This window comes from Bubalus kerabau, chromosome 9, assembly GCF_029407905.1.
Source record: "Bubalus kerabau isolate K-KA32 ecotype Philippines breed swamp buffalo chromosome 9, PCC_UOA_SB_1v2, whole genome shotgun sequence".
Classification (NCBI taxonomy): domain Eukaryota; kingdom Metazoa; phylum Chordata; class Mammalia; order Artiodactyla; family Bovidae; genus Bubalus; species Bubalus kerabau.
In genome coordinates, this window is record NC_073632.1 from 91735269 (window position 1) to 91762831 (window position 27563).

The following is a 27563-nucleotide window of genomic DNA, read 5'->3' on the forward strand; positions in this document are numbered from 1 at the left end:
AAATGAAAATTTCTTGGGGTCCAATTTTTGTAATACCATGTACCCTGCAGGATGAAAGTATGCCCGTTCTCAATAGCATCTGGAGTGGAGGAGAGGGGGGATGTTTGTTTGTTTAAAATAAGCACCATGGGAGGTACAGAAACAAATGATATCTGAATCCTATTTACCAAGTAATAGCATTTATATTCTTCCACTGTCAATTTGCCACTTAGCAGGTTCAGGATGCAGAGCGAGATCTCTCAGTAGCCACTACAGAGACTGGAAAGAAGCAACGTAAAAGGTGATGGGAGGGCTTGCACTTGTATTAACTGAGGAGCATAACCTTTGGGAAAGGATTATTCATTTTAAATGTCAAATGTCACTTCAAATGCTGATATAATCATTTGACTTGTTTTATGGTAACTCATAAAGCTTTCTTATGGTAATTTCCTTTGAAGTAGCTAAAAGTCCAGTTTTCTTATGTTATTGATTTTTAGAATTATAAATATTTTACAAATATAATATTTTAGGAAGGGGAAATTGATTTCAGTCATACCACAAACAGAGGTAAATAAAATCAAACTTTCATTGTTGTGTTTTATGGGTACAGTCAGGAAAGAAAGGACCCACACTAGGTGGTTCAACAGAGGGAGTTTTACATTATAAAAAAAAAAAAAAAGAAAACTGGTTATGAAAGTAAGAGGGGGCACTGATGTAACTCAGAGATGAGCAGTGGCAGGAATTACTCCCACCCCAGGGCCAAAGCGACACAAGGAAGGTCATAGATACTACCTGAGACATGTCCAGAGCTGGAGGGGGGAGAGGCCTTAATATGAGGCTTCTCTTCTCTTTGGCTCTTCAGTCTCCCATTAGGTCCTCTCATTCTTCCAACCCTATGGAGAAGACACTGGAAAGAGAGCCTGGAAAATGTAGTTCACAAGTCCTTAGCTCAGGTTCTCTTGAACCCTGAAAGCTAAGCAAGGCTCAAGTGCTAATATTTTATTGGGAGACAGAATCCCAGGGAAGCAGGAGTGAGAGGAAAAGGGAATGGAGACATGGAAGCATGGAAAAACACCTCCCCCACTGAGGTTATGCATCGCTGGGCAGGACACTGCCTCACTGAGCACAACTTAACCTCACCAGATCTGGACAGACTTCTCAGACTGTTAATTGGGGCAAAGAAAGGAGAAAAATGTATACACTCCTGCTATTCTATTCTCTGCTTCCCACAGTCAACATTTGTTCACAGGAAGTGACATTACCTGATGCCTCTAGGCAGCTACTGGGGCAGCCAGAGTCCCTGTCCTGTTAGGTGGATCTTCTTAAGATCTGGAAGCAGTGAGGGAGGGGAAGCAGCTGTGGGTCTTACAGCTCCTGCTGTGGTGAGTGCAATGGAGGCAGTTCTGGACCCCAGTGACTCCTCCATGGGAGAGAGAGCCACCTGGGGATGCCTTAAGATGACACAGTAGTGGTAGAAACTGAGGTGGAGTTGCAGAAGTGTCCAGAATGCCCAAGAACATGGCCAAGGGCATGACACAGGTCAGGCAAAAAGAATCTGAGTTAGCACATAAAATGTAGACCATGGGTCTGCAAGTGAACAGCAAGGGCCTGGTATGTGTGTTGGTCTCCCACACCAAGCCTGCTGCTCTTTTCCTCTGTGTAGGGAAGGCAGGAAAGAGGTAAGAAGAGGTGGAGAGGCAAAAGAAGTGAAAGTGAAAGAAAGGAGCAGAGAGGCAGTAGAGATGGGGGACTAACATTTATCAAGCATATCCTTGTGCAAGTACAATAATGGATGCTTTACTGACATCATTTCAATTCTTCCTTAAAACAATGCTTTTAAAGGAGGTATTATCACCCCATTTTATAGATCAGAAATCAGAGGCCCAGAGGGCTTGAGTCACTTGTCCCAAGCTTTCTCAGCTAGCAAATGCTGAGCTGGGCTTAGAGCCAACCCAAAGCTCTTATCAACCCACAGCCACATGTTGTTCAACCATCTTTCATTATATGAACTGGCATAATTCCTACAAATTTCAATTGCTGAAGCTGATTTTCTCAATAGTTCACAACAAAACTATAAATAGAGATCCACTTTGAAAATGCTAAGGGAAACCAGAATCTAGAGTTAAGGAGGCAATAAGTATTAGAAGGCAGTTGGGAGACTGACAGAGATGGGGAAACTGGCAGAGAATCCCAGGGAAAGGGTCCTGAAGTTTGCTCCCACTGGCCTCCTATTCTTTCTTTTCACTTCTCTTCTATTTTTTTCTTCCCTTAAGTTTGTTTTTGGATTCTTTACTGGTTCATGGGGTCACAAAGAGTTGGATACGACTGAGCAACTGAACTGAACTGAACTGAACTGGATTTGGGAGTTTTGTCATGGAGAGTAGAGACCTCCACTTCCCCCTCTTCTGACCTGGCCAATCAAGATAGAATTACGGAGACATTATGTGAACATGGACTATATCATAAGTAGTTCTTCATTACACATGCCATATTATCATATAGTAAAATACACCTTATACACATGAAAAAAAAAAAAGCCCCAATACACCTATTTTTACAGACTGTATACTTCAGGACTGAGTTAACTATTTTTTCCCTGAACCATTTGAAAGTGAGGTGCAAATATCATGAAACTTCGTACCTTAGCTTTTGTTTTCTAAGAATAAAGGAAATTCTCACATGGCTACAAGACTAACTAAGAAAATTAGCAATAACATCATCAACTACTGTTGTCCTGTCCTCCTCAGCCTCCTCTTTCTGTGAATCAAAGCAAACTACCCATAAGTTTTAAGTTGTTCATAGTTAATGTTGATGCTTTTGAACTGTGGTCTTGGAGAAAATTCTTGAATCTTTTGGATGGCAAGAAGACCCAGCCAGTCAATCCTAAATGAAATCACTCCTGAATATTCATTTGGAAGGACTGATGCTGAAGCTGAAACTCCAGTCCTTTAGCCACCTGACGCAAAGAACTGACTCATTGGAAAAGACCCTGATGCTGGGAAAGATTGAAGGCAGGAGGAGAAGGGAACGACAGATAAGCTCTGGGAGTTGGTGATAGACAGGGAAGCCTGGCATACTTCAGTCCATGGGTCACAAAAAGTTGGATACGACTAAGTGACTGAACTGAACTGATAGTTAATGTAACCAATGAAATAAAGACATGGTTCTTTCATTGTGTAATATCTTCCAAAGTCCGCTGCAGGATGGCAGAGTCTCAATAAAAATTGCACACAGAAATATAAAAAATTATTTATCTGAGAAGCTTATAGTTGCATAATAATGATGTGATCTGCCCCAGCTACTAAAACCGTATTTGCTAAAATTTTGGAAAAAGTTGAAGACAAAATATTGCGGGTTTTATTATGTATGTGAAATCATGAAATTACTATAGTCTCTCTGGGTGAAGAGGAAACTTTACTGGTTATGATGAGAAATTCTATGGAATCATCATTAATTTATTCACAGTCACTCTGATGGCTTCATGTCTCAAGCTTTGACCAGTATTTAAGCTGGTCTCCTGGCTATTGAACTTTTTGATGATCACTTTATCCTTGGTGGGCTTCCCTGGTGGCTCAGATGGTAAAGAATTCGCCCGCAATTCAGGAGACCCAGGTTTGATCCCTGGGTGGTGAAGATCCCCTGGAGAAGGGAATGGCAACCCACCCCAGTATTCTTGCCTGGAGAATCCCAAGGACAGAGGAGCCTGGCCGGCTATAGTCCATGGGGTCACAGAGAGTCAGACACAACTTAGTGATTAACACTTTCTTCTTTTCACTTTGGCCTCAGATCTAGCTTGTCTGCCACTTTTGGAGACAGGTACTGATAGAAGCTGCCGCTGAGTCATATGACATGGAGCAGAGAAGGAGCCCAGCAGATATCCTGTGTTTTGCAGGTGGCTGTGGCTGAAGCAGGGCCTGAAGTCTTTTTAAAGTAAACGTTTATTGGCACATTACCCACATAGAGAAAAGTAGAGGAGGAAGGCGATAGCATAAGTATGCCGAGAGCTCTTACTTGCAATCTTTGCTCTAGCTGATCCCACCACCTAGAACTCTCTTTCACCAGATGTATTCAGAGCTTCCTCCTTTCCTGCTCTTAAGTCCTTACTCAAATGGCACATCTTTCTTAAAAAATTAATTTTTACTGGAGTCAAATGGCCTATCTTAGTGAAGCCTTACCTGACCATCACAGGCAAAATTGCAATCCCCAGTTCCATGTGCCTCCTCCCTAACAGGACTGGGACTAAGATGAGGCAAGTCAGAAGCCTACTGCACATACACTAAAGAGATCTGCCCACCCCCACCCCGACTCCACTCAAGATCTTGCAAGTGCAGGGTGGACCCCACATGCTGAAAGGTTTAAGTGCCTCTAAAGTCTGATTCCTAGGCCTCTTGCCTCCTATTGATCCCTGTCCTGAACCCTATTCCTCTTTCTTACTGTGTTTTTCTCAAAGCCTTTCTCTAGAATGAGAACTTCTCAAAGATAAGGATATGATCTATTCACTGATGGTTTCTACCCTTGATGCAGCGCCTGGCATTCTGCATGCATAATGAGAATGAATGAATGGCTAAATGACTGACTGCATATGCCCTGCAGAGGCATTTCATTCATTCTTCTATCCATATACTCTACTCTGTCAGAGTTTTGAGCTTCTTAACCTCAGTGATCATCAGGTCTTTTCATTTATCTGTCCCTATGTATCGTACCATGTCTGGCACACTGGGCCACTAAATAAAGGTTGGATAAGTGAATAAATATCTGCCAACTTCTGAGATGTAGTTTTGGTTCTTGGTATAACATATCATCACTGTGATAACTGTTTTTACACTAGGAAGAGCCTGCTGCTGCTGCTAAGTTGCTTCAGTCGTGTCCGACTCTGTGCGACCCCATAGATGGCAGCCCACCAGGCTCCACCGTCCCTGGGATTCTCCAGGCAAGAACACTGGAGTGGGTTGCCATTTCCTTCTCCAGTGCATGAAAGTGAAAAGTGAAAGTGAAGTCGCTCAGTTGTGCCGGACTCTTAGCGACCCCATGGACTGGAGCCTACCAGGCTCCTCCATCCATGGGATTTTCCAGGCAAGACTACTGGAGTGGGGTGCCATTGCCTTCTCCGAGGAAGAGCCTAGATCTTGATAATAACTGGAGATGATGTGACTGAGGTTTGCACAAGCTGCTGACCCCTCTGCAGCTGTTTCCTCACCTGCAAAATGTACATAAGTAACTTCACTCCATGGAGCAGTTGTGAGCGTTAGTATAATTCTGTACAGAGTTCTTCACACATGGGCTGGTTCAATATATGTCCATTTTTGTGATCATTTTATATTCGTATATGATTTTTGTTACATTTTCCCTGTAATAAATTACAATGTAGGGATTTTCCTAAATTGATATTTTTCTATAGTCCTTGCCAAGCTTTCAATCCCTCCTATTTTTTGTTTTCTTAAATTCTTCATTTTCATTTCTCCTGTTTATATCCTATTCCTTATTATTTCTGTCTGTCCTTTCACATACATTATTGAATAATTATTGAATAATTAATATGTGCCAAGAACTGAGCTAGCACTGTGAATGCAAAGGAAACCTAAACAGCAGCTGGTTTTCCTACAGACCTAATTAGGTATGACCCAAGTCTTTGTTCTGTTTAGTTTTCCAGGCATTTTCCTCCTGAAGAAAATGTCTCTGTTTCCTTTAATGTATTGTTACTTTTCCTTCATTATATTCTCCTGATGCTGTTTACTTTCTTTTACCCTTTTTCTAAACAAAGCTTAAACTAAAAAAATCCATTTCAAGTTATTCGGAAACATATTCATAAAAAGAACACTTGATTTCCTATGGCACAAACAAGACTCCTACAGTGTACATGGAATTGAATCATAGCCTTGTGTGAAGCAGCATGTCGTCTAGTCTTGCTAACAATAAACAGAGCACCAGTACATAGAATGTAAAAGGAATCAAAACAGTTCCTGTGTCTTGGGAAGTCTTGGTCCTTCAAAGAAAATTTCAATGAAACATTAAATCTCTTATCATGACTGAGAGCTGTCATAAAAAGTGTCTTACTGTAACGAAAATGAAACAATACTTTATTCAGTTATTGGCTATATACTACATGCCAAAGAAATATCACCTAGTGTAAAAATATAAAAATAACAAAATATTTGTGATATGAGGAGATGAAAACATAAGAGACAATAACTTAAGAATTTTTTAAGTATCTGAATGCAGTGTATCTATCATATACGTGTGGGTCCTCCCAGCAGCCCAGATGGTAAAGGATCTGCCTGCAATGCAGGAGACCTGGGTTCGATCCCTGGGTCAGGAAGATGCCCTGGAGGAGGAAATGGCAACCCACTCCAGTATTCTTGCCTGGAGAATCCCATGAACAGAGGAGCCTGGCGGGCTCCAGTCCATGGGTTCACAAAGAGTCAGACACGACTGAGCGACTAACACTACTACTTCTATCATACACATGTGGCACAATTAGTGGACAAAGGTTGGCTAACTTGTGGTAATAAAATACCAACTATATCTTATTAGTAATTACAGAGGATTTTTAAATAAGATAATGTTTCAAAGGGTTCACTGCACCAGAAATACTTCCTGGAGCCTGTGTCAGGACTCAAATGTAGTGACATAGAAGAACTGATGGAGGAAAGAGAGTTCTCTGAATGGAAAAGAATATTTTTTTGTTTATTAAAATATATTTATTTCTTTACTATATTGCTGCATATTAAAACCATGGATTGAACAACATATGCCCTTTCTTTCTTGCCCTCCTTAAAATCTTTTCTCCAAATGGTAGAAAGAAAGTCAGATGAAAAATAAATCAGATGATATATCTGCCCTACTTGAAACCTCCCTCCAAAACAAACACTTATATAGACACTACTGAAGACATAATGTCTGTTTGGTGGACTTATGTAAGAAATTATTAGCAATCAGACTCAGGTGCAGAAACAAGGACTGGGGTCTAAGTAAACACCTGACCAAAGAGCTTATGTTTTGAAGATATTAGAAAAGGGAGGCACTAAATTTCCTTGAGTGGCTTAATTACATTTTTTAAAAAGATTCAACTCAACCCTTATTCAGAGGGCACCTACTGTGCGTTCTTGGTACATTTCTTGATGACTGTGATCTGAAAACAGGGAAAGTAAGGCATGATTCCCTTCCCTTAGGAGCCCACAGCCCACAGTGATAGTCTTGGCAATTGCATGCTGTTACTCTGGAGTGAGAAGAAATTAAAGCCATGTTACAGGATTAGAGGCAGGGACCAAAATCCAGCATGCCATTTCCTTCTCCATGAGATCTTCCCAATCCAGGGATGGAACCTGGGTCTCCTGCATTGCAGGCAGACTCTTTACCATCTGAGCCACCAGGGAATCTTAAGTCTGGAGGGGTAGCTGAGAGACAGAAAAAACAAGTCCCATAATTTAGATGATATATGTCAAAAGTGCATATATTTGGTGGCCGAATAAGAAGGAGTAACAAAAGAATTCTATCTGAGCAGTTCCTTTTTCATTATTTGATAAATGTATAAGCTAATCATTTTTTATGCACTTATTCAGCCATTCAAAACCTAATTTTAAGTATTTTTCCATGTGGCAGTTACCCATAGGATCCATTTTTCACTAGTCATCTTGCATAAATATATTTGTTTAGAATTATTATCTTTGGAATTTGTCTAATTTGTAGTATTTATTTTATAGTTAGGAAAAAGATAAAGCTGATTGAAGAGATAGACATTATTTTGCACTTCTTATACTAATTAAAATAATAAAGCACTACTTTTAAAATTTTTCCATAGCATTAGAAAAATTTATGGTTTGGAATACAGTACAAATTGTCATGCTTACTCTGAGGATAGATGTGGATTTTCAGAAAGACAGTTTGAGTATACTTTCTAGAGTTATTTGAAAGTAAAAGAAAAAGAAAACCTTTTACAGTTTCTGAAAATATACTGTCATGATATATTTTTCATGTAATTTTAAAATAGTGGCTCATTAATACATTTTGATCTGATCTACAAGAAGATAATTTTATCCTCACAAAGGATAAGGTGTATATGACTTTAAGCTATGGCAATATTTACTGTTTAATTTCTGACTTTACATAGGAGAACATTTGATAATGTCTAACATGTTAGGGTCCCATCACTTCATGGCAAATAGATGGGGAAACAATGGAAACAGTGAGAAACTTTATTTTTGGGGACTCCAAAATCACTGCAGATGGTGACTGCAGCCATGAAATTAAAAGACGGTTGCTCCTTGGAAGAAAAGCTATGACCAAACTAGACAGCACATTAAAAAGCAGAGACACTACTTTGCTGACAAAGGTCCATCTAGTCAAAGCTATGGTTTTTCCAGTGGTCATGTATGGATGTGAGAGTTGGACCATAAAGAAGGCTGAGCACCGAAGAATTGATGCTTTTGAACTGTGGTGTTGGAGAAAACTCTTGAGAGTCCCTTGGACTGCAAGGAGATCTAACCAGTCCATCATAAAGGAAATCAGTCCTGAATATTCATTGAAAGGACTGATGCTGAAATTTAAACTCCAATCCTTTGGCCCCCTGATGTGAAGAACTGACTCATTTGAAAAGATCCTGATGCTGGGAAAGATCAAAGGCGGGAGGAGAAGGAGATAACAGAGGATGATATAGTTGGATGGCATCACCGACTCAATAGACATGAGTTTGAGTAAACTCTGGGAGTTGGTGATAGGGAAGTCTGGTGTGCTGCAGTCCATGGGGTCACAAAAAGTCGGACACAACTGAGTGACTAAACTGACTGAACATATTAGGGAAAGACTTCTGTTTCCAGACATGAGAGAATAAAAAAGTTCAGACAGCATTCTGTTGTAAACAATCAGAAAACTTGACACAATATATGAAATAACTGTGTTCAGACATTGGAAAACAGTGTATGACCTTGATTTCAAAGAATTGAAAGGAAACAGAGAAGTGAACCCTAAAATCATTCAGGCATTCTGTCTGGAGGCAATTTCCTGGTTGTTATTTAGTGAGAAAGAACACAGAGTTTGGCTATCTTGATAATTTAAGAAGACAGAAACCAAGGTTTAGGAGAGGCAAGGCAGATAGAATCAGTAGTGCAGAGAAAGGAAGAGAATGAATCAATGCAGAAAAAGAGTTCTAGCAGTTGGTTGTATGAGTTCCCATCAGTATTTGACTCTATCTGCATAAGTATGATGGAGAAGGAAATGGCAACCCACTCCAGTATTCTTGCCTAGAGAATCCTGTGGACAGAGGAGCCTCATGGGCTGCTGTCCATGGGGTCGCACAGAGTCAGACACGACTGAAGCGACATAGCAGCAGCAGCAGCAGCATAAGTATGAAGTGAAAGTGTCAGTCACTCAGTTGTGTCTTATTCTTTGTGACCCCATGGACTGTAGCCCGCCAGGATCCTCTGTCCATGGAATTGCTCAGGTAAGAATACTGGAGTGGGCAGTCATTCTCTTCTCCAGGGAATCTTCCCTACCCAGGGATTGAACCCTGGTCTCCTGCATTGCAGGCAGATTCTTTACCATGTAAGCCACCAGGGAAGCCCCCTGCATGAGTATAGTACAATTTAGAAAGTCCAAGGAAAGAAAAATTACTGTGGTTCTGGATTCCCAGAGGCCCCAAAAGGCCAAGAATTTTCCCAGTTTCCATAAGCCAGAGTAGAGATACCTTGCTGAATACACAGAGATGAGCAGAGAGCCCAACAAGGTCACACTTTATAATAAGGGTAAACTATTCCTAGATTGGGGATTCCCTGGTGGCTCAGACCGTAAAGCGTCTGCCTGCAATGCTGGAGACCCAGGTTCAATCCCTGAGTCGGGAAGATCTCCTGGAGAAGGTAATGGCAACCCACTCCAGTACTCTTGCCTAGACAATTCCATGGATGAAGGAGCCTGGTGGGCTACAGTCCATGGGTTCGCAAAGAGCTGGACTCAACTGAGCAACTTCACTCACTCATTCCTAGATTAGAGAATATTGTAGACTTGCCCTAAAAGATGAAAAACAAGGCTCAAACTGAGCCACAGTAACCAGGCTGCCTGCCAGAACAAAGGCCAATACTTCAAGAAAAAAATCCAGCACTCTCTACCTTATATACAGCATCTGGTTAAAAAATTTTAGACCTGTAACAAAGTGAGAAAATGTGACACGTAACCAGAAAGAAAATCAAGTGATAGAAACAGTCCTAGATATTATATTGATGATGGAATTAATAGTCAAATTAAGATGCCTACTATAAATACATACAAAAGGGTTTAAAAGAAAACGTACATATCATGAGATGATGCATGGTGATGGATTTTAAAAAATGAAAAACAAAGAGTATTAGAAGTGATATTTTAAACAATAGGATTAGAAACATATTAGACATTATGGTAGTAAAGATCAGGGAGCTTACAACATAACAGTATGAAAAAGAGACATGTACTTTTACTTTTCTGAGAACTATTAATGCATATTAATATATATATATATATATAATGATAGCATTCAACTGTTTAATTCCCTTTATAAAAGAAATGATTATTGAAAAGCCTCCAAATCCAACATGGAGTGAATTGAAATTCACATCTGAACCCTACTGCAATGAGCTATAATTCAATCCATGTATTTGAGGTTCCTCAATGTGTACAAATTTTTGGAAAGTTAGTCTTCAAAAAAAAAATTACAGTATGAAAGCAAGTCCTCATCTGAAAAAAGAAAGGCTTTCTGGAGAAACTAAATTTAAGGCATATGAAATATCCCTGTGTTATAGGTCATACGGAAAGGGGAAGTCAGTTGCTGCTGGATTTGCACTGCCTGCAAAGAGAATGAGTACGTGCAAGATGAATTCACCTGCAAAGCTTGTGACTTGGGATGGTGGCCCAATGCAGATCTGACAGGTAGGAACTGTCTCACTTGTCAACCTTATCCCGAACATTGGCCTCTGCAATGTGCCTGTTGTGTAAAGTGGGAGTGATTAACTCACGTCTTTTTCAATATTTATTTACATTGTTACTGCTCCTGTCAAAGGTACACTTAAAGCTCTTAAAAGTTTTCCATCAACCATATTAAAAGTTTATTTAAATATAACTAAAAGTGTATTCAAAGAGTATTCTTGTATACCAGTTGTTTCTGTTTTTCTTTTTATAATTTTTATCTGAAAATATATCAGGGAAGAAACATGTAAAAATATAAAACAACGTAGTTATTTTAATAGTGTGATTAGTCATTCAGTCATGACTGACTCTTTGTGACCCCATGGACTGTAGCCCACCAGGCTCCTCTGTCCATGGGATTCTCCAGGCAAGAATACTGGAGTGGGTTGCCATTTCTTCCTCCAGGGGATCTTCCCGACCAGGGATCGAGCCTGAGTCCCCAGCCTCTCTTGCATTAGCAGGCAGATTCTTTACCACTGAGACACCTGGGAAGCCTTTATTTTAATAAATGTTTCCCATACTCTATTCTCTATCTGGAATTTCTTTCATCTCCTTATCTGCCTGACAAATTTTACAGTAGTTGTAAAGTTTGTTAGGCAGACACAGAGATTAAAAAAAAAAATCCAGATAGAAAGTAGAACATGAGAAACATGAAAGCATGTAATACTTTTGGGGAAAACCATGGAACAACTATATGGGGTTGTTTGGTAAATACAAGGGCCTGGTAGAGATATGGTCAGAAATGAGATTGGTTGAGGACACTGGAAGCAAATGGTAAGGAACTTCCTTAAGAACTTATTCTAAATGTTTGGATTTTGGCTTTAAGCATAGGAGAACCACAGAAGCATTTAAAGTGGTGAATAATGTCATGATATTGGTGTCTCAGAGAGATAACCATGATGGCAGTGTGGACAAGGATAGTGAACCTAAACTGAAAACAGAGAGAAGTAAGGAAGCTACTGTGTTGGTCCAAATGAGGAATTTCAAAGGGTATGAATAGAGCAGCTGCATGGGAGTAGAGAGGAATAAATGAATGCAGGAGATGATTTACTCGTAAAATTAGTGGGATTCCTCATAAAATCAGTGGGATTCCTGTGGATTCAAGTTTATAAGCTTCCCAAGAGTAATGTTCAGGTATGTGAGTTTTGTGGCTTCCCAAATGGCGCTAGTGGTAAAGACCCTGCCTACCGATGCAGGAGATGGAAGAGACATAGGCTCAATCCCTGGGATGGGAAGATCCCTTGGAAGAGGACATGGCAACCCACTCCAGTATTCTTGCTTGGAGAATCACATGGACAGAGGAGCCTGGCAGGCTACAGTCCATAGTGTCCCACAGAGTTGAAAATGACTGAAGTGACTTAGCATGTACATATGAGTTTTGATTTCCAAAAACTCTGATATGAGCTTACAGATGACACATGTGTCACAGATGTTGTTCAAAAATTTTAAGAGTGATAGAACCATAGAAACTTTGAGTTCATAGAGACTTTATCATCTGAATAACAGAATCCTTCATTTTAGAACATGAAAGCTAAGGCTCGGAGAGGTAGACTTGTGTGCTCAGGGTCATAACTAGTTAGAAGCAGGTCCTAGTTCATTGACTGCAGATCCCATGCTTCCCTGGGTGCTGTTGAAAATCATTAGGGTAACATTCACAAGTGCTGTTTACTTTTTCACTTCTTCCCAAATAAGACTCTGAAACTAAGAAACTGTGTGGCTTATTCAGAGGACATCACAAATGGCTGCCTGAGTAGAAAAAGGTCAATAATTAAAATTATACTTTTTAAAGTAAGAGACATGTAAAACATTAATATGCTTAGAAAATAAACTGAATATCAAAGCTTTTAGCAATCACCTTGTACAAAGGCCATTTTAAAATGAAAAGAAATTAGAATGTTTTTGAAGATACAAACTCTGTCTCACCCGTTTTTTAATTCTCTTGCTGAAAGCTGGTTTTCAACTTCAAATATGCCTAAAAATCACCCAGGAATTACTCATCTGCAGAGATCCCCATTCACTAATTCTGAGATGGGACCCATCAGATTCTAGTCCCTGTCCCATCCCTTGGGAAACTCTGGCTCACAGCCTGGTGCCTTGAACATACATAATTGCTGCCTGATAAATGTTTGTTCTATTGAGAGAATTAGAAAGAAGGAACTCACCCAAGTTCATCTAGGTCAATACAGATGATTAATAGGAGAAGAATCACCTCGAGAATCTAGGGTGTTTGTCTCTGGGTCTAAAGCCCTTTCTTTCGTTCTGCATTTATCTCATGGTTGCATGCATTGGACTGACTTGAAGAAGCTTTTCCAACCTTGTTCTGGACACAAGCCTCCTCTCCCACAGGTTCACATCTTCAATAACTGATCTTCTTAGTCAGTGTGTGCTTCCTGTCTTGTTTATCTTGAGAAAGTAGTCTCCTTAGATCACTCTTGTGCTTGAAAACTAGGTTTGACTTCAGAGTCAGTCCTCTCTGCTTTTTGACTGAGACTGCAGCTGACAAGAAAGAGAATCAAAGACAAAACTAGCCCCTTTCTAAGATTAATCTTAAATGTCAGAAGTCCTGGCTTTGAGGCACAAGTTTTCCTCTTGTCTACATTTTTGGAGCTTCCCAACTTTTCCTACTGTCTCAGCTTCCCTTTAATTGAAGCTTCTCTCATACATGAAAAGAACTTCTATCCAATATTAAAATAAAAAAAAAACTTTTTTAAGATCTAATATAATAACGGAACTCAAAGTCATTTGTTTTATCCCCTAGAGATCTTCCATTGTGGATATATTGTCTGTCCACTGCTAAGCGATGACCATCCTAGATCAGCAACAATTTAAAAAAACGCTCCTTAATTATAAATGCAACTTATAATTTTAATGCAACTATCTTTCTAGAGGAGTAAATCTACTATCATTCATCATATATGTAAAAATCACTAACATTCAAAAAAGTTGAGCCAAGCAACAGCCCATTCTGCCTTTATCTGGTAACAGCAGGCAAGTGGCTAAATTTGGATTATATATCCAAATTATGTCACAACTTTTATGTTTAAGATCTTTCAGAATACGCATCTCTCATCCTCATTTATATTTAGTTTTAATGGCACCTATTGTTTCTGCATCCCTTCCACTCTTTCACGTTAATGGAAAATGAGGTCTAATTTGCCACTTACTGGGTGCCATGTCAGGCTCAGAGCAAGGGTGCAGTTCATGGCAGTGTGTTTTTGACTGTTGCCATGATAGCAGTAGTTGTGAAAAGAGAAGACTCACAGGCAGAGAAAAACAAAAATCAGTAAAATACCAAGAGGAGTATATACATTGTCTTTATGTAAGTGTTTTATTTTCATGGGTGGATTTTTTGGACTGAACTTTAGTTAAAATGAGAAATCATTCTTCTTTGGAAAATAGTGCTTTTTACTGAAGGTGAAGTTTATTAAAAATATGCTTAAAATCATTTTATGAGATACTTTGCATATATGCTCCAAAGACTAAAATTAATGAATAAAAGTATGTTGACAAGTGAGTTTTTATTCTCATTAGGATATGTTGCTTTTTGGCTATGAAGAAAAAAAAAGTATATTTCTTAGAGGAAGTGTCTTCTGAAGCTGTTAATAAGCTTCTCATGTTTTCTTCTTAGGAAAATGTACATTTTAATTCAGCATATAAATTTCACACTTTACTTCTTATGGTACATAAACAGAGATTTCTTCTGCCATGATATACAATTTGATAACAGTTTAACAATTCATGGACCAATTATAAGAAACCCGATGCTCTATTCCTTGTAAAAAGTCAAATAGTGTAAAATAATTCCTCATAAAGTCAGACTACCCTAAATCTTACAATAAAAATATGAAGTACTGTTATAAAAATTAACTTTTAACTATTTTTCCGTACCTAACAGTTGCAGCCACCTCTCATGTTATCTACTTATTTATTTTCTTTTGTATTATACACAACAACCTTCTTTGTGCCAGGTATTTTTTTGAGATATTGGGACATATGGGTGAATGAGACAGGTTTATATCCTAGAAGACAAACTTCATATAAAACTAGACATGTAAGCAGACAATTATAAGTCCTGGAACAGGACTATGTACAAAATCTCATTTGAGTAGAGAGAAAAAAGCAATCATATTTCCCTGGCAAGAGAAAGAAGAAGGGACATTTGAGCTTAAAGATTGAATAATAAATAGAATTTCCCCTTTTAGGTAATTTGTATTAACATAATAATATTAGAGAAAGCATTTCAATGAAGTCTTATGCAATTGTGAAGCAGTATTGTGAATGTTATTAAATGTCCCAACACACTTTAGGTGGAATAATTGTGGCCTATCTTTGTTTTTTGTTTCATATTAAATTTGTCTTTACTTAATTGGAAAAAATTCAGATATTAAATTTTAACCTCCTCTAATGCATTTGGATGTTATAAGTGAGCCAATATTTAGTTCGAAAATTAGAAGTTAACCCTTGTCCTCAGATTAATTACCACTTCTCCTGGATTTTGCTCAGTAACTTGTAGTCTGCTGGAAGGAAACCGACTTGTCTGGGATAACTCTAACCATGAACACTGCCAGGTCCTTAAGTTCTCAGTGCTTTAGATATAGTATGCACAACTCCTATTAAAGTCTCCTCCTTGTGGGTGTCAGGTAGGCTCAGGGCACTCATTCTAAACCACTGATTGAATTTAACCACCACCCCTTCTAGTCTTGGAATTACTAAACAATGGAGGTTGGGAAACCCTTCTCTTTAAAAAAAAAAAAACAGGATAAAGAAAGTACATTACATCACATAACATATATGGACAATGCATATTTTGTCTAATTCCCACAAAATATCGAAGCTAGTCCTTCTCAAATTTAGGATGTCTTAAAAAATAGAAAAAAAAAAGAAAGGAAAGGAAAGAAGAAAAAACAACTTTTAAGAAGCTTATACAAAATGTAAATTGTCAATCCTGATCCCTATGTGATTCTGTTTTGGGTGGTCCTGTATTGGCATTGAAAATCTTGCTTTTCACATAGGAAAAAAGAATCTAGGATCTTCACAAGAGATAAAGCAATCTTAATGGTGCTGAGCACCTAAGAGTTGATGCTTTTGAACTGTAGTGTTGGAGAAGACTCTTGAGAGTCCCTTGGACTGCAAGGAGATCCAACCAGTCCACCCTAAAGGAGATCAGTCCTGGGTGTTCATTGGAAGGACTAATGTTGAAGCTGAAACTCCAATACTTTGGCCACCTGATGCAAAGAGCTGACTCATTTGAAAAGACCCTGGTGCTGGGAAAAATTGAGGGCAGGAGGAGAAAGGGACGACAGAGGATGAGAAAGTTGGATAGCATCACCGACTCAATGGACATGGGTTTGGGTGGACTCTGGGAGTTGGTGATGGACAGGGAGGTCTGGCGTGCTGCGATTCATGGGGTCGCAAAGAGTCAGACATGACTGAGTGACTAAACTGAACTGACTGAATGGTGGGATAGGTATACTGCTTTGGGGTATTGTTATGACAAACTGCTACTGTTGCAACACAAGAATACTTAGACTTCTACCAGAAGGATGGTTTTCTTCATTTGTGTATAGTACACTGGGTAAGGTTGGCTTAACTTACAGCTAGACTTGGAAGACTGATTACCTATGGAGATGGCTGAGTGTCAGTCTTTGGTTTCTGGTTACAGTAATGTGTATATGTTAGTTGCTCAGTTGTATCCAACTCTTTGCAACCCCATGGACTGTAGCTTGCCAGGCTTCTCTGTTCATGGAATTCTCCAGGCAAGAATACTGGAGTGGGTTGCCATCTCCTTCTCCAGGCCAGTGGAGTTTTAAACTTTAAACTGGTTACATTAAGGGGGCTAGGATTTATGATATGTGGTTTAAAGTTTGAAACTCCACTAGCAACAACCAAAGTTACTTCATTTACTGATGCATATTTTATTAGACAGGTCGACTTGGCTATACAACTTGAGGGCCATGAAAGAATTCAGTGAGAGTTTCTATCTTGTGCTGTCTCAAAATCAATGTTCATTGTGCAGATTTTGGTAGCTCAATCCACCGATAAAGCATGAACTTGGTAGAATGAGCCCATCTTAAATTTGAGAAATGCTAGTTTTGATACCTTGAGAGAATTACACAAAATAGCCATCATGTCCACATATGTGAGGTAATGTACTTATTTGTCCCATTCTGAGGTTTAAGGAGGAGAGTTACCCAACCTCCAGGAGTACCTGGATACCTCAGTCCCCGGCTGCTAACCTGCACTGTCCTTCTCTCACCATACTTTTCCTTTTGCCTTTGAATGAAGACATTACATGAGCATGTTCTGTGAGTCTTCTGAATCTTTCCAAGTATTTGAACTTGTGAAATATTTGTATATGCAAAGATTATTCCTAATACTGTAGTTAACAGTAGTACTTGGATTATTGAGTTAGAGTATGATTGTCTCTAGTAAAACCTAGGTTTAGACAAGTACTTATTACCAGTAAGGAGAACATTAAGGACAAAAATTGTATAGATTTTAATCAGTCAAGAAGAAAACTATGAATAAGCAAGAGAAAAAAAGAGTATGCTACATGTAGGAATATGAAGATAATCCTGCACAGAAGACCGTGTGTAATGATCATGTTGCTTCAAAGTTGTTACATTAGCTCATTAGCTTCCATGAGCCTTCAGCTTCTGGAGGTGCTCGGAAAATCCTCAGGTTAAAATCACTTAAGAATGCAACCTCCAGCAGTGTTAAGGTTCCCTTTTATTTGTCCAAAAGTTTGAGAATGAGGACAGTTTCATATAACTTAAATTCATGAATAAGTGTTCCAATGAAACGTTTTCATATCCCTAGATTGGTAAGTTGGAACATGCTTGCTAAGACTACAAGTCTGATCATATTTTAGTCATTATAAGTGTTGTGGTTTGTCAACATGGGAATGCATCAGAAAATATTCATACTGTTTAAACTAATACATATTTATAAACCACAGAAGAAGATAACTGCAGGCAATGCATTTGGAGTTACTCACAGGATTCTTTTACAATTGTGTCAGTCAGTGTCCCCACCTTTACAGTTTTCCCAGATTAATTTAATTACAAATGAAGCATGAACTGGCTGCATCTGCTATCCTGGAAATGTTTTCCCATTAGTGTTTAATTTTGTGGCCGATTTGTTTCTACTGAAATGAATTCTTTAATTTGTTTTTCCATCAGAATTTTATCTAGTGTCTATTGGGTACTTCATGTGGTGCTGCCAGACAGCCATTCTGGCTTTGCCAGATAATATCCTTGTAGATCTGGCATTTCTTTTGAGAATTTCTTTGCTGGCTAGATTTTGTGTTCCTATAACTGAATTCTTGAACTTCTCTAGTACACAAAGTATCCATCCTGTCCACATGTGTGAGGTAATGCACTTGTTTGTCCTGTTTTGTTGTCATTAATATACTATTCATTATTGCTTTATATGAGACTTGTGTAAGGACTCTTAGTCTGTATAGTATAATCATCTCTAAAATATTTATATTATATTTTACAGTACTAGTATTAGCCTTTATAGTACCTTTTTTAATGCTACAGGTCTGAACTTCTATGGCAGCAATTATTTTATATAACATCAACACATCAAGATATTATTATTTATTCAAAAAAAACTGAAAACTTTTTAAAATGTGTTTTTATATTATTTAAAGACTTTTTAAAACGTGTCTTTATAGTATTAAATAAATGGATTATTCTGAAATCATACCAGTTATTAGCTTAATATATGCCTCTTTTCTTTTAAAATTTGATAGGATACAGAGAAGCCAAAATTCAATTATTAAAAATATTTACATTGTGGTAGAGTATTTCATTTTATAATACTGGCTGGACTACTTATGTATTAAACTTAGTGATTTTCTTTTTAGTTTTAGACTTATGGTGAAACAATGTTAATATTTAGTACTGGGTATTCAAAATTCTATTCGACAAGGACACTCCTTGAATAACATAAACACAGTCTTGAGATTCTCCTCCTTTGGTTATAGAGCTTAATTATGCTCACTTATTACATCAGTGAATAGTAATATGGGGAGAATTAGCAACAGTTCATAACTAGCTAATTAGTGGAAACTGTTAGACAATTTCAGTTAATAATAGGGATTTATTACACGTGGTACAAGGACTTAAAGACCTTGTACAAAACCTAAAGATATTTGACTAACTTAGTTTATGCCTGAAACTATCCTTAGGCAAAGAGAGTAACCATTGGCTATGAAATTAAGAGGTTGGCTTTAAAAGGTAAATTCGTGATCTATTGCTATGTAACAAATTCAGTTCAGTTCAGTTCAGTCGCTCAGTCATGTCTGACTCTTTGTGACCCCATGAATCACAGCACACCAGGCCTCCCTGTCCATCACCAATTCCCTGAGTTCACCCAAACTCATGTGCATCAAGTCGATGATGCCATCCAGCCATCTCATCCTCTGTCGTCCCCTTCTCCTCCTGCCCCCAATCCCTCCCAGCATCAGGGTCTTTTCCAATGAAATTACCTCCAAACTTAGTAGCTTATAATGATAAGTTCAGTTCAGTCTCTCAGTCGTGTCCAACTCTTTGTGACCCCATGAGTCGCAGCATGCCAGGCCTCCCTATCCATCACCAACTCCCGGAGTTCACTCAGACTCACGTCCATCGAGTCAGTCATGCCATCCAGCCATCTCATCCTCTGTCATCCCCTTCTCCTCCTGCCCCCAATCCCTCCCAGCATCAGAGTCTTTTCCAATGAGTCAACTCTTCGCATGAGGTGGCCAAAGTACTGGAGTTTCAGCTTTAGCATCATTCCTTCCAAAGAAATCCCAGAGCTGATCTCCTTCAGAATGGACTGGTTGGATCTCCTTGCAGTCCAAGGGACTCTCAAGAGTCTTCTCCAATACCACAGTTCAAAAGCATCAATTCTTCGGCGCTCAGCCTTCTTCACAGTCCAACTCTCACATCCATACATGACCACAGGAAAAACCATAGCCTTGACTGCTGGATCTTTGTTGGCAAAGTAATGTCTCTGCTTTTGAATATGCTATCTGGGTTGGACATAACTTTCCTTCTAAGGAGTAAGCGTCTTTTAATTTCATGGCTTACAATGATACACATTTATTATCTCACAGTTTCTGTGGGTCAGAAATATGGGCAAAGTTTAGCTGAGTTCTCTGCTTCATCTCTCATAAATCTAAAAATTGAAGTATCAGCTATGGATGGGGTCTAGTCTGAAGGCTTGATTGTGGAAGGGTGCACTTCCAAATTCCCTTAGCTAGTTATTAGCAGAATACAATCATCAAAGACTTGAATTTAGGGCTTCAGTTTTGTTTGTTTGTTTTTCCAGGGATTGTGGATGAGGACTGCTCTCAGTCCCTTGCCATGTGGACATTAGCAAAATAGGAGTTGTTTCATCAGAGCCAGCAAGAGAGTCTGCTACAAGATGAAGATTGTTATCTTATACAGCTTAATCATGGGAGAGACATCCTATCAACTTTGCTATATTCTATAGAAGAGAAGCAAGTCATAGGCCTAGTTCACACTCAAGGAGAGAGCATTACACATAGACATGAATCCCAGGATGTGGGGATCAATCTGAATCATCTTAGAAGCTACCTACCACAATGAACAATAATTATTTGATATTGCCATACTGTTAATTTCATTTACTCAGTGGCTCAGAAGGTAAAGAATCTGCCAGCAGTGTAGGAAGTCTGGGTTTGATCCCTGGGTTGGGACGAACCCTTGGAGAAGGGAATGGCAACCCACTCTAGTATTCTTGCCTGGAGAATTCCGTAGACAAAGGAGCCTGGTGGTTACAGTCCATAGGGTCTGCAAGGAGTCAGACTTGACTGAGGACTAACATTTCACTTTTTCACTTTCACTTTCTTTCTTTCATACTGTTAATACATCTAGATAATGGTGTAGCATTTTCATATTTATAGAAAAATTAAAGATTTGTGGTGATCTAGATACCTATGATAATCTGCATGCTTATGTGCTCTGTTTCAATTCATCTTCCTATTTTTGTGGAGTATTTTCTCCATAGGAATTCTAGGACACAAGGCATTACTTGGGTAATGTCTTTAATTATACATAGTACAGGTATTTGTTCAAGCTGATTTTAGGAAAGGCAGAGGAACCAGAGATCAAATTGCCAACATCTGCTGGATCATGGAAAAAGCAAGAGAGTTCCAGAAAAACATCTATTTCTGCTTTATTGACTATGCCAAAGCCTTTGACTGTGTGGATCACAATAAACTGTGGAAAATTCTGAAAGAGATTGGAATACCAGACTACCTAACCTTCCTCTTGAGAAACCTATATACAGGTCAGGAAGCAATAGTTAGAACTAGACATGGAACAACAGACTGGTCCCAAAAAGGAAAAGGAGTACATCAAGGCTGTATATTGTCACCCTGCTTATTTAACTTATATGCAGAGTACATCATGAGAAACGCTGTGCTGGAAGAAGCACAAGCTGGAATCAAGATTGCCGGGAGAAATATCAATAACCTCAGATATGCAGATGACACCACCCTTATGGCAGAAAGTGAAGAGGAACTCAAAAGCCTCTTGAGTGAAAGGGAAAAGGAGAGTGAAAGGGAAAGAGGAGAGTGAAAAAGTTGGCTTAAAGCTCAACATTTAGAAAACGAAGATCATGGCATCTGGTCCCATCACTTCATGGGAAATAGATGGGGAAACAGTGTCAGACTTTATTTTTGGGGGCTCCAAAATCACTGCACATGGTGATTGCAGCCATAAAATTAAAAAATGTTTACTCCTTGGAAGGAAAGTTATGACCAATCTAAATGGCATATTAAAAAGCAGAGATATTACTTTGCCAACCAAGGTCCATCTAGTCAAGGTTATGGTTTTTCCAGTGGTCATGTATGGATGTGAGAGTTGGACTATGAAGAAAGCTGAGTGCCGAAGAATTGATGCTTTTGAACTGTGGTATTGGAGAAGACTCTTGTGAGTCCCCTGGACTGTTAGGAGATCCAACCAGTCCATCTTAAAGGAGACCAGTGGTGGGTGTTCATTCGAAGGACTGATACTGAGGCTGAAACTCCAATACTTTGGCCACCTCATGTGAGGATTTGACTCATTGGAAAAGACCCTGATGCTGGGAGGGATTGGGGGCAGGAGGAGAAGGGGACAGCAGTGGATGAGATGGCTGGATGGCATCACCAACTCAATGCACATGAGTTTGGGTGAACTCCGGGAGTTGGTGATGGACAGGGAGGCCTGGCATGCTGTGATTCATGGGGTCATAAAGAGTCAGACACGACTGAGCAACTGAACTGAATTGAACAAGTATTTTCATGATTAAATCAACTATAACTTGACCATGTGCCACAACTGTAGCACATCTTGCCTGACGGTAAACCCTACATGTTAGAATTGTGGGTTTTTGTGTCACCAAGAATAATGTATTCTTATGATAATCATCTCAAAGTCCCAGTTATATGTTGGTGCATAAGATTTTCACTATTTTATTAAACCAAGGTATTTTATGTTCTATTAATAGTGAAATTATTGGTAGACATTAAAGGCATATCAATAACAAAGAAATATTATTTCCTCTGCGAGTTCAGAGGACAGACAGGGACTTCGTGGGTGCCAGTGTCTTTTCCAGAGTTAAGTCACTGGACAGATTTTAGGCAGTTGTCCTGAGTTTTACTAATATGAGGTGATGATTCTTTTTTTTTAAATTGGAGGTTAATTGGTTTACAATGTTGTGTTGGTTTCTTCATTATCCGTATGTATACATGTGTCTTCTCCCTCTGGAGCCTCCCTCCCACCCCTTTAGATATCACAGAGCACTGGGCTGGGCTCCCTTTGTTATATAAGCAGCTTCCCACTAACTATCTGTTTTGCATGTGGTAATGTATATGTTTCAATGCTACTCCCTCAATTCGTCCCCTCCGCTCCTTCCCCTGCTGTGTCCACAAATCTGTTCTCTATGTCTGCATCTCTATTTCTGCCCTGCAAATATGTTCATCAGTACCATTTTTCTAGATTCCCTATATATATACATTGTTGTTGTTTAGTCACTAAGTCATGTCTAACTTTTTTGAGACCCCATGGCTTGTAGCCCACAAGACTCCTCTGTCTATGGAATTTCCCAGAGAAGAATACTGAAGTGGGTTGGCATTGCCCTCTCCAGAAAATCTTCTCTACCCAGGGACTGGACCCAGGTCTCCTACTTGGCAAGTAGATTCTTTACCACTAAGCCACCAGGGAAGCATATATATGAATTAATATATGATATTTGTTTTTCTCTTTTTGACTTACTTCACTCTGTATAACAGGCTCTAGGTTGGGGTGATGATTTTTTAAATGACACCTTTATTTGTGATATCTGTATGCTTTCTTATCTGCATGCTACATGCTAAGTCACTTCAGTCATGTCCGATTCTTTGCAACACTATGGACAGTAGCTTGCCAGGCTCCTCTGTTCATGGTATTCTGCAGGCAAAAATACTGGAGTGGGTTGCCACGCCTTCCTCCAGGGGATCTTCCCAACCCAGGGATCGAACTCACATCTCTTATATCTCCCGCACTGGCAAGCCAGTTCTTTACCACTAGTGCCACCTGGGAAGCCCCTTTCTTATTATAGCTTCCCAAATCACAGAGAATAGAGGCTGTTTTAATTGTTTTAACTAAGAATCCATTATTATATTGGTTTCTAGCTTATTTACTTTCAAAGTGTATCTGAAAATGTCTGGTCAAATATTAGATATTTTGTAACTTGGTAATTTTTAATTTTAACATTTCATTTTATGTTTGATTCTCCTAATTCAGATCTGAGCCCATTTGCACAGAGGATATAGTCCTTGTTACATCAGTTTTGAATCTATCCCATAATTGTTTGAGGGTTTCCTAAAATCTATCTTTCATCTTTGTTTTGAATCTTTTAGTGAAAGAAAAACTTCTGAAATTTTCTTATGTAATATATTTTCTATTTTAAAATTTTACACCACTGAGTTATTTAAATCTTCCCTTTTCTAATCCACTCCTTTAAAAATATTTTGCCACATGAGGCTAACAATTAATTGAGTTAATTGGTACATATCTGCAATTCAGGACAATAAGTGTCTAATAAAAATTCTGAATTCTGCCCAAAATATTTTGCCTATACCCCTGAAGTTTAGGAAAATCATCAATTATATCTCTCAATTTGGCTCTAGACCAGGGTTTTCATTCGACTTCAGTGGATCTGACTTGTGTTCTAAAAATTTTAAATGCAGTATTCTTTGCTAATAAAAACTCTAAAGATAGAATATCTCATTTATAAAACCAGGTTGTGTTAAAAAAAGAGAAATGCAAAAAGAGTAGCTTTTGGAATGTTACAAAGGCCTTGACAAAGACTCCATTGGAATTTGAATTTTATTTAGCAGCCTCAGAATGCCAATTAGAAGAGCTGAATACAGTAAGTCCCCTACATACCAACCTTCAAGTTTTGAACCTTCAAAGATGCTAACGTGTGTTCACGCGTCCAATCGTGTAAGTTAGTCCTGGTGTCTGGCATGCACTGTCAGAGTGCATTGTGTGCAAGTAGCTGTGCTTTGTGTACTGTACTGCACAGTGTTGTATGGAGTACAGTAGTATAGTATCTCTATTTCAAGTCCAGGATGGCCAGAAGCAAGTATAAAAGCAATGGTATATAGCCAATTACGATTGTTGGGTACCTAGGCTAACTTTATTAGACTTATGAACAAATTGAACTTACAAACATGCTCTCAGAAGAGAACGTGTTCATATGTAGGGGGCTTACCGTATTGACTATTAAGTATTTTATCTCCTAATTCATCTACTGTCGTTGCTTAGTCACTAAGTCGTGTCTGACTCTTTTGCGGCCCCATGGACTGTAGCCCACCAGGTTCCTCTGTCCATAGGATTTCCAAGGCAGGAATATTGAAGTGGATTGCCATTTCCTTCTCCAAGCTGTTCTTAAATATTTTAATTTATTGCTTGTGTGCCCCAAAATGGTCATTATTATTCTATCAAATCATCTTTCTAAACGTTATCAAGGAAACAGAAAGATTTAGAGTTAAAATGTGACTTATTTTGGAAGGAGGAGTTCTTCCAGGAATAGCTAAGACTTTGATACAGACAAACGCCTGACACACAAAAGAGGGAGGCCACTCTGGTCAGCCAGGAGCGTGTGCTTGCGAGTGGTCGGCAGTTGTGTGTTAAAATGAGGCTGTTCCTGACTGAGTGATTATCAGAAGCCAGGACTGACACTGACTGGGTAACATGCAAAAGCTGCGTTCACTGACGGCAGCGCTTGTTGAACGGCTGAACAGATTTAAAACGGGTTCTGGTGGTTCCTTGCTCTCATGGCTTTAGAACAATGCATCCTTTCCTAAATTTATGGAAATACATGTTTTTATTCTCACAATTTGGGAAATAACGGCCCAGACCAAACACAAAGCCGTGTGAAAGGGTTTTTGCCAAGACTTGACAAATGTTTTTATCTCTGTGAAGTACAAAACAGACTTTATTCTGGAAGGAAAAGATAAGCCAGGCATTTAGTAACAGGGCTGTCTCTCCTTTCAAGAGGTGGGTGAGGGAGATTTCATCCTTCCTTAGTATGTCTATTAGAGGCTGGTAAGTCAAGGCCCTCAGATGCCACGTACAGATCATACACAACTAAAGAGGTGAGACACTAAGACCTAAAGTAAATAACTTAAAGTGAGTAATGTACTATGTGGCAAATAAGAGAAAACAGAGTCTTCTAAGGAATTCAAATGAAATTTATGTTTAAAACAGCTTTCTGGCTGGCAAGAAAGAAAGAAAGAAAATGCTTTTCTAATGAGCTGGACTTGTGTCTATGAGCTGGATTTGTCGCTGAACAATGGCTACATAAAAATAAAAAATGTGTCATTTTATTTCTTATTAACTTATTCTGTTACACTGTGACCATCTAACTTTCAATGGAAACGCAGTTTCCATTTTTCTCTTTCATTTTCTGAAAGTGTAGAACTGAGTTCCATCCGCAAAGCATCATCCTCTTATAACACTTTAAGAAAAGACTATTTTTATAGGCTTAAGTATGTCACATTAGGCTTGAGATGAGATTAGATCTGGGAGTATGACTGTCCAGAGAAAACAATGGTACATCTTTGTGTGATAAGGAGGCATTTTTAAAAAGGAAGTAAACACCATACATCATGGAAGCTGTGAATATAGCTATGCCCCTGCAACCAGTAAGCACTGTTGTTACTGATCAGCAAAATCTTGGATTCATCTTAAAACTATCTTTCTCATCACAGGATGTGAACCCATTCCTGTCCGCTATCTTGAGTGGAGCAACATAGAGTCCATCATAGCCATCGCCTTCTCCTGCTTGGGCATCCTTGTCACCTTGTTTGTCACCCTGATCTTCGTGCTATACCGAGACACGCCTGTGGTCAAATCCTCCAGCCGGGAGCTTTGCTATATCATCCTAGCTGGCATCTTCCTTGGTTACGTGTGTCCTTTCACCCTGATTGCCAAGCCCACTACCACCTCCTGCTACCTGCAGCGCCTCCTGGTCGGCCTCTCTTCCGCCATGTGCTACTCCGCTTTAGTGACCAAAACCAACCGCATCGCACGCATCTTGGCTGGCAGCAAGAAGAAGATCTGTACCCGGAAGCCCAGGTTTATGAGTGCCTGGGCCCAGGTGATCATTGCCTCAATTCTGATCAGCGTGCAGCTAACCTTGGTGATAACCCTGATCATCATGGAGCCCCCCATGCCCATCCTGTCCTACCCGAGCATCAAAGAAGTCTACCTTATCTGCAATACCAGCAACCTGGGGGTTGTGGCCCCTTTGGGCTACAATGGGCTCCTCATCATGAGCTGTACCTACTATGCCTTCAAGACCCGCAATGTGCCCGCCAACTTCAACGAGGCCAAATACATTGCCTTCACCATGTACACCACCTGCATCATCTGGCTGGCTTTCGTGCCCATTTACTTTGGGAGCAACTACAAGATCATTACTACCTGCTTTGCAGTGAGCCTCAGTGTAACGGTGGCCCTGGGGTGCATGTTCACCCCCAAGATGTACATCATTATTGCCAAACCTGAGAGGAATGTCCGCAGTGCCTTCACCACCTCGGACGTGGTCCGCATGCACGTTGGCGATGGCAAGCTGCCCTGCCGCTCCAACACTTTACTCAGCATTTTCAGAAGAAAGAAACCAGGGGCAGGGAATGCCAAGTGAGTTGTCTGGCCTGGGTTTGCCTTTTCTATTTCTCTTTCTGTCTCTCCCTCTCTCTTTCTATTTTCTTCTATTTGACTAAAGCATGTTCTTCCATTCCCCCAATGTTTTCCATGTCCTTTCTTAATCTTTTCTTTTTTTATCCAAATCTCACATTCTGTTGCAGTAGGAATGTGTTAGTACTAAAGGTCTTCAGTGTTTTTATTTCTTTGAAAGAGCAAGGAGTGTGAAGCAACAACCAGCTGAGTGCATATTCACTCTTACCTGGAATCTACAGCTTCTGTTCTGCCCCTAATGTTTTCCTTTCGCATGGGTCCATCTTCTGTGGAGTATCAGTACATCTCTGGGGTCTGGGAAGAGATGCAATCTCTAGTTCTAATTTCTAGTTTAGATTATGGTTGAGATAGTTTCTGATTTACTTTTTTTTTTATCACTTTTGAGCCATACTCACCTGGGATGGAGAGGGAAGA

At 39.4% G+C, this 27563-nt stretch overlaps 1 protein-coding gene and 1 long non-coding RNA gene across 3 annotated transcripts in view; one reads left to right on the forward strand and one right to left on the reverse strand.

Annotated features, from left to right (window-relative positions):
- Positions 1 to 27563, forward strand: part of GRM1 (glutamate metabotropic receptor 1) — a 431554-nt gene that overhangs the window by 371843 nt on the left and 32148 nt on the right. For both annotated transcript variants that reach the window (XM_055535886.1, XM_055535887.1), the window contains exons 6-7: positions 10743 to 10869; positions 26162 to 27092. In XM_055535886.1, coding sequence (XP_055391861.1) covers positions 10743 to 10869; positions 26162 to 27092 — 1058 coding nt within the window. The remainder of the gene's footprint in view (positions 1 to 10742; positions 10870 to 26161; positions 27093 to 27563) is intronic.
- LOC129620115 (uncharacterized) overlaps positions 1 to 27563 on the reverse strand; it is a 52418-nt gene that overhangs the window by 11902 nt on the left and 12953 nt on the right. The window contains exon 2 of the long non-coding RNA XR_008698387.1: positions 27358 to 27443. This is a non-coding gene — a long non-coding RNA (uncharacterized LOC129620115). The remainder of the gene's footprint in view (positions 1 to 27357; positions 27444 to 27563) is intronic.